We start from the raw sequence: 7,935 nt of genomic DNA on the forward strand, positions 1-7,935 counted from the left end.
CCACTTTTCCTGCTGCAGACAACAGCTACTTCTTTTACTCAGCAGAACCTCAATTTCCAGTAAAGGTGCAGCCCCTATGCAGAACAAACTGTTCTAGCAAAAATACTAGAATTTAGCAAAGGTAGACCATCTGTTGCTGGTTCTGGTTTATTGCTGAAGTATCTTGTTTCCCAAGGAATGCCTTCCCTAAATGCTTAGACTTTCTTCTCCCTTGTTCATCATTACTTCAAGGATCCTGAAATAATGAAGGGTTCTGGGTTGCATGTATACCCATTCCACAGGTATGGAACAAGTTGTCTAAAGGCAAGAAAATTTATTAACACTGTATACCTTATTCATCATGGCATCTAATTGGAAAGTTTCTCCGTAGGTAAATGGACCTGAGAAACAGATGAAAGGTTATATATTTGCTAACATATTCATGCAGATGAGCCTCACACAAGAAGAAAACAGGGCCAACCTGCTCAGGCTGGTTTGCAGCTTACCACAGATGCATCAGAACCGAGAACAAACCTCACTGCTGACGACAGCACATGTTTTGCATGTGGTGGAAATGCCCATCTTTTACGCAGAGAGTTTTTGAGTATAGAAAATAATTTCATGGTTCTGTAGAGGTTGGGTTTGTTTTTTTAAACAATGCTAACTTATTCATGAGACATTTCAGATTAAGCAGTAAGCATATAACTTCTACCTCTTCAATTCTTCTAAATTTTTTCTTTTTTTAATATAAAAACTCAGCCTATTTCTCTAAACATCTCTCAGACAGAGGATCAGTTATACCAAGATTTGTGCTGTGTAATATATTTTTTAGCTGACCATGACTGTGATATCTACAATCTTACAGAGAGTGACCTGTCTTTCCAGGAGCCTCGGTTCCCTTTACTCTGGATAAATTTCTTTTCAATTTATGCTATTTCTCTCAATGAGGATGCTGTAAACTACTGTTTGCCTTCCACAAATAGCCAGAATTTTCATGTAAGCAAGCTTAGATGGCTGAAGCAAGAAGTGAGAAGACTATCATGGGGAGTGAGAGGAGCAGGCTAGAAACATTGAGAATATCTGTCTCAGAACTGGAGATTTCCAAGATCAATGGCATTTTCACCTCATTCAGGGCAAAATATTGGCAGTCTCTTCATTCAATCGTACTTGGGATCCTGCAGCTCAACTTATTAATGAAATTCCCCCTCACAGCTAAAATAAAAAAAAAAAGAACCAAAAAATACTGAATATGAATGTGGAAGAAAGGCAATTTGATGTTTGTAATTATCGAGGCAAACTCCACAACCTGCTGAATGTATGCAAAATGGACCCTGGATGGTGTATATAAAAGTGGTATGCGTGGAGAATAGCAGCAAGCATTGAGGTGTCTTTCTGATAGAGAAAGTCATCATCCAGGATGCTGACCATGAGCACCAGGGGGGCTTCACTGAAAGGTAAGAATTTTGACATTCACCATTAACTTTTTATACTTCTTTCCATTTCTACTGAATTAGGAAGCATATGAAATGTAACAGATCTAAAAACTGAGGTCTTCCAGCCACATAATTTTCCAGAAAGGGCAAAACCTGAAGAAAGGAGCTTGATGCCTTTTGTATTCTAAGAGTTCCTTTGCATTGGTTCTGTCACAAAAAAATTGGCTTGACGGGTGTCACACCTGCATGTGAAAGTTTGGATCTGGACTGGTTTGCTGCACCACTCAGAAGGTTATGACTAGATGTCATTACCCACAAATCTAGAGGTGATGAGGTAATTTTGAAATTAATATTTTCAAAATGTTCATCGACTTTCCAAGCCAACAAGTCTCAGGTTTTCACAAAGTTATTCCTTAGAGTACTTTCCTAAATGCAGCATCCAGCATGTACCTTGATTATGGGGGAGGAGGAGGGCTTACATCATTATTGTGTACATGCACCTTTTTTTAATGTAGACCTAGAAAGAAACTTATCATGTGACAACCTTAGGGATAGTTTTGCTGATTTATGAAGCCCACTTTCATTGAGCATTTTAAATAAGTCTAGTCAACCAATATAGGTAATACGTCAATTTCCAGAAGTAAAAGTCTCAGAACAAATACATTCATTTACCAAATATTTTAATTATTTGCCATTGCTTTTCTCTATATATTTTATTTCACTGAACAAAAAACTTAACTCTGCTAAGTTAACATGAAAACTTTAGGCAGATGAGGTCTTATGCTTTAGATAATGAGAAGTCCTCTACATGAGTTTCAGGAGAAAAGACAAAAACTATCACTGATTTCTTAGAAGTAGGAAACTTAGGGTTAAATTCTAAAGAGCAAAGAAACACAGCTGCTGGAAATCTTTTGAAGGAACTCCCAGGACAATCACAGCCTTAAGAGTGACCTAACCACCCTCCCACAAAAATTAATTTTAACTCCAAATGTTTGCAAGAAGAAAAGGACCTCTGGGATGAGGAGGAGGGAAAGAAAAAAAAAGAAGAAAGAAAGAAAGAAAGAAAAAAAGACCAATCTATTTTCCAAACTTATATATCTGTGTAAATATAAATATGTATCTGTATTTACACTGTGAAGAAGTTTGATTTGTTTTTTTTTCTGTTTATCACTCTGTTATAAAGCCAGACCTGTAGTAAGTGACTTCAGAATACACTGTACACTGCAGCACAGGTTACCTTGTCTCCTCAAACACTGTAACTGGCTCTGCTATACCATCAGGATGATAGAGGGGAGAAAGGATAAAAGAATTATAGAATTACAGTGTGTCTGTCCTGAACTGCCAGAGCAACCAGCACAGAGGGTACTCTGAGCCGTGTGACAGCACAACACAAATCACCCAGCATCTGGGTCTGACAGCTGCTTCTAAATACACCTGCAAGTCAAGGTGTGCCCATTTCACCGTGTCTTAAACTTGAACAGGTTTGCTGCTGGCAGCCCTTCTGGTGTCCCACATGCTTCTGACAAAGGAAGGAGTGACCTCTATGCCAATCTGCCCCAATGGATCTGTCAATTGCCAGCTTTCCCTTGAGGAGCTTTTTGACCGAGCAGTTAAACTTTCACACTACATTCACTATCTCTCTTCGGAAATGTTCAATGAATTTGTAAGTAGTCTTTTCCTGAGAGCAAGAAATAATAAAATTGCAATTTAATACTTTTTAATCACAAACACATGCTAACATATAATAAGTAAACAAGTATGACTGCTGTCTGGTGAAAGTCCCAATGGTGACCAAATCGGTATATAGTCCTGAATGTTGCTAAGATCCCCAGCACTTCTATTAAAAGATGCCATTTTCCCATCATTCCTCACCGTGGAACATTTGTTTTTGCTGGGTGCCAGTTCCACTCTAGAGACTCACCAGAAACTTTTGACCTTTACAGCATGTAAAAGCAGTGATAAAGGCTATGGAACAATGATTAGCTAGCAAAGTGTTTGAGCTGAAGCTCTTGCTTTTCTGTCTTAATAACACCTGTCTGTGCTGATCTGCAGGATGAACGCTACGCCCAGGGCCGGGGTTTCATTGCAAAAGCTGTCAACAGCTGCCACACTGCATCCTTAACCACTCCTGAAGATAAGGAGCAGGCTCAGCAGATTCATGTAAGTCCCACTTCCAGTGTAATTCGGTGTAAGACAGAGCAGGGGAAGGCAGGGAAGGAGGGTTACAGAATAGTGAGGCATCTTTCAGAGTGAGAGGGAGATCAACTCAATCAGAATTAAAAAGCCAAGAAGAGGAAAGCACCAAAACACCAAAGTTGATTAAACATTTGCAGATGGTAAGTTACAAACCATACAGCATATATAAGTACCAGTGACTTTCATCATCCCTTTCTTTTCTTGTATGGTACATTTAATCACTGTACCTTAATTCCAATTAAAATACAACCTCATGGGACAATGACGGTTACCATGTTTATGCAGTGTCGAGAACACCACAACCTTTAAACATTATCTTAAAACATCTTATACACAGTTAATGTATTTACAAACTTAAGAACACATTGCTGTATATAGACAGAGGTAAAGTTTTCCAGTAACTCAAAACACTGGCATTACTAAAAAAACATTGAATAGATATTCTTTCTGTTACCAGTGGGCTAAAGTGGTCATCCATCATCCAAATACAAAGACTCTAGCGTGAAAATCTGCAAAATATGTGTAAATAGAAACACACTGCATACCTACATCATTTATAATAATTATAAACTTCACTGAAGATGATCTCATTCAGTTTATGCTCACAGATACAATTTAAAAATTCTCTGGAGAAAAAATAAGCGGAGCTTTGAAAATGGGGCTGTTTGAGAGCAAAATCTCTATGAGTTTCATGGTGATGGTGATATCTTCACAATATCACAGTATCACCAGTTTCTCAGTGTGTCATTTAGAAATTCTAGTGGAAGCAATAGAATTCACAGCCCTGGGTTGTGCATCTAGCAAATAAGAAAAAGTTTAATACTGCCATGAACTTAACCATAGGCTTGATGAATTCCTATTACCCACAAGAAAGGACAATTTTTAAAACCAGAGAGCTACTGCTGGAAGCCCTGTTGTTCAAAGGGGAGGACAGATGAGTTATGTAGAGGCAATAAAAGCTTTTTGGTGGTTTACCATAATGTGTACCTTCCAGTCAGTACTAAATTAAAAAAAATATATAAAAATAATCAGTGGATTTTAAAATGTTCATCAAAAATCAGATAAGCAACTCTGGGTTTTCTTTCACAGAGATGACACATAGTTATGCTTGCTAATTTTTAAGGCTGAGAGTATTCAATTATATTTTCCACTGCAGAATGTCTCACACAAATATTGTAGAACATGATGACACCAATGACAAACTTCAAAACTGCAATTGCACAGAGGTATCTAAGACAGGGCTATAGGGCACGTTCAGTGATAGGTCCTGGAATAAGTTCCTAAATCACAATGTCTGAGGACACTGCTCTAAATACCTTCTAATTTTACCAGAATTAGCTTTCTTCTTTTAACCACCTTTCTTTACTCTGGGTGTGCAGCATGAAGACCTACTGAATTTAATTCTGGGAGTTCTGCGTTCCTGGAATGATCCCCTGATCCACCTGGCCTCTGAAGTACAAAGAATCAAAGAAGCTCCAGAAACCATTCTCTGGAAGGCTGTGGAGATTGAAGAACAAAACAAGAGACTTCTAGAAGGAATGGAGAAAATAGTTGGGCGGGTAAGTCTGTCCTTAATACCCTTCCAGCCAATTGCTTTAAGGAAGACATGTACACTGTTAGGTTCTCCCTACCTGGAATATGAAAGGAAACAGTAGATGTGAAGATAAAAAAGGGAGACAAGGTAGTCAAGTCTGAGATCTTTTCAGCTTTCTTCTTTCAGATTTCTTCTGCTAACTTGCAATTTCTAAAGAGACAATGTGATATGATTGTCATAGAATGACCTATGACCCTCCCAGTTATGCTTCAGGGTAAGGTGTAATTATCAGGACTGACTATGGTCATTCTCTCTCTGAGAATTTTCAATCTGCAATCCATATATATATGCGTGTGTACTTGTGTGTGTGTGTTTCAGCATATGTTTATGCATCTGTATACAAATAGGTATTATGCAGAGGTATTGGAAACAGATACTGTGTTTAAAACAGCTCTGTGAGTCTGGGCTATTGCAAGGATGTGGCATACAAAGTAACCCTGATATCTTTCATTTCTCTTTTCACACCACACTGATTCCTCTGGACTCTGTGTCTGACTTGGCTCCCCCTGTACTTGTGAGTTTAGACAACAAAGCTGTTGTCTCACAAAACCCATACTTGAATAGCTCTTGCTGCCACTAATTGATTGAAAGCTTTCCTGAACAAAACCAGTTCTCGCTTGTTTATTTTTAAAGGGGCCTCCATTGGTCAGTGAATTTATCATTCTGTCAGTGAGTTAGATGTTGACAAGAGGTTCTGACTTCACTTCTCTGAGCAGCTGAACAGCACAAAGAGTGTCACCATCACTGTATCCACCACTTTCCACTAGATCACTCAAGGTCTCTCAGTTAGGTGTCTCTTCACTCAGAAACCTTATACCATCCAGGCTACAAATACATTTATCAGTGTAATCAAACACATCTCTATCACACATTCATGTGTAAAAAGGGCACAGCTGAGGGTCCAAGATAAGAGTAAGTCAGGTGCTGCTCCAGTTGCCCTGTCACCACCTTCTCATTCACATTATTTACAGAAAGAGATAAGACTGGCTCATTCATTAGTGTCAAACCATATTTTTAAGTCATAGTGGGTCTATTTTTTCCCCTTTTGCTTAAACTGAATGATAGCAGTTCCACAGATACTCTCCTATATGTCTTTTCAAAGTATGACTTGTGTGAAATAAGGATGGTGCGCAAGCACCAATAGGCACAGACTTCCTTCCTGCTATGAAAGGTAGATTTATGTGATTAGAGAAAATTAATAATTGTCTTCAAACAGGGAGACCTAAACCAGTCTTCACCTCAGATACTAACTCACTACATGTGTTCCCACATGTAGTTTTCTAACATTAGATGTCATTGTATCACTCAGGGTTTTTTGGGTTTTTTTGATGGAGCCAGTACTTCTGAATACGTATTATTGAGAGATTTTTCTGATAAGGGCTGATACTAATCTCTTTGTTGCACACCAACAACTTCTAAGAACAAGTTTTAACAAAGTTTTGAAGGTGGAGGGAGCCAAAGAGAGATGTCCCTGATGAGTCCAAGCATGAAGGGAGGATTGATTTCTCTTCAAAGTCAGTTTTCCCTGAATACTGGTTAATACACTAGTTCTCTTAAAACACTACTGAGACAGTTATGCTTTTCACATGTTTTAGGAAAATAAACTGAAAAATCTGACAAATTCATTCAAAATCTGAATGAAGATATAGAACATTGTACAGAATAATGAGAGCCACAACAGAAAGCACATTAGAAGCCATACACTAACATTCTTCAAGGACAGTATTTTAAATTCTGCCTTCTACATCCAGTCAGGCTCACTATCATTTACTATTAATACCACTTTGTGTATTTAGGTTCACTCTGGGGAGGTCGAAAATGAGATTTACACTCCGTGGGACGGACTTCCATCCCTGCAGCTTGCTGATGAGGACTCCAGACTCTTTGCCTTTTACAACCTGCTGCACTGCCTCCGCCGAGATTCCCACAAAATCGACAACTATCTCAAGGTTTTGAAGTGCCGCCTAATCCACGACAACAATTGTTGAGTAGCCATGGGCCTGATCATGTACTGAAGTCATTCATTGTGTGTTCTTGATGCTTTGCCACTTTATGAAAATCACACACTGCGCAGAACCTGTATCATCAGTAACTTTCAAGAGTGTTTGTATGAATTCTGGCTGCAACAATTAGCATGTGTTGGTGCTTTAAAATATTACCAACCACTTGTATGACAAGAATATACTTTTCTGTCTAATCTCCTCCCCTAGTAGCATTTCAGTGATAAACAGGATGCAGATACAAATAAAAATGTTCTTAAATCCAAAAGCTTGTAACACTGGGTGGTATCAGTGAATAAAAAATAGATGGTATGGTGTATACCTTTAACAGTAGCTTCTCTTTTGGGATCTCGATCTCCAGTTACTGATGATAGGATTTCTTACTTGCATTGGTCTTTATACCCTCTCCAAAACGGGAGGAAACAAAAAGCAGGGACATAAAAAGGCAGATTAATCACACTAAACTACCCTAAAGTGAAATTTTTGTCTGAAATCCAATCTGCTTTTATCAACTCTTTCACTTGGCACAAAACTTGTCAGAGCAGGGGAGAGGAAGTTTAAGAAATCCATCCTGGCGAACACAGCCTTTGATTCCCCATGCAATTCATGGAGAGAGAAGACACATTCAGTATTTTAAAGACAGAGATACAGATATATTTACATCTCCACTGATGAGAAAAGGCATTTCCAAGGGAAGGTTCATTATATTTGAGGTAGCCGTCTGAGAGCAAAG

General features: G+C 38.5%; 1 protein-coding gene across 1 annotated transcript; it reads left to right on the forward strand.

The window, feature by feature from the left end:
- Nucleotides 1-1,353: 1,353 nt before the first annotated feature.
- PRL (prolactin) lies at nucleotides 1,354-7,470 on the forward strand. The gene is made up of 5 exons (XM_030971125.1): nucleotides 1,354-1,433; nucleotides 2,894-3,075; nucleotides 3,465-3,572; nucleotides 4,988-5,167; nucleotides 6,999-7,470. The coding sequence occupies exons 1-5, from the start codon at nucleotides 1,397-1,399 to the stop codon at nucleotides 7,188-7,190; spliced, it is 699 nt and encodes a 232-aa protein (XP_030826985.1). The 5' UTR covers nucleotides 1,354-1,396; the 3' UTR covers nucleotides 7,191-7,470.
- The last annotated feature ends 465 nt before the right edge of the window (nucleotides 7,471-7,935 follow it).

Source organism: Camarhynchus parvulus, chromosome 2, assembly GCF_901933205.1.
Source record: "Camarhynchus parvulus chromosome 2, STF_HiC, whole genome shotgun sequence".
Lineage (NCBI taxonomy): Eukaryota > Metazoa > Chordata > Aves > Passeriformes > Thraupidae > Camarhynchus > Camarhynchus parvulus.

Excerpts from the sequence above, each read along its gene's own strand:
- PRL (XM_030971125.1), top strand. The coding sequence starts at position 1,397 with ATGCTGACCATGAGCACCAGGGGGGCTTCACTGAAAG. Across the intron at positions 1,434-2,893 it reads CAGGGGGGCTTCACTGAAAG|GTTTGCTGCTGGCAGCCCTT; the intron begins GTAAGAATTTTG and ends AAACTTGAACAG. Across the intron at positions 5,168-6,998 it reads TGGAGAAAATAGTTGGGCGG|GTTCACTCTGGGGAGGTCGA; the intron begins GTAAGTCTGTCC and ends TTGTGTATTTAG.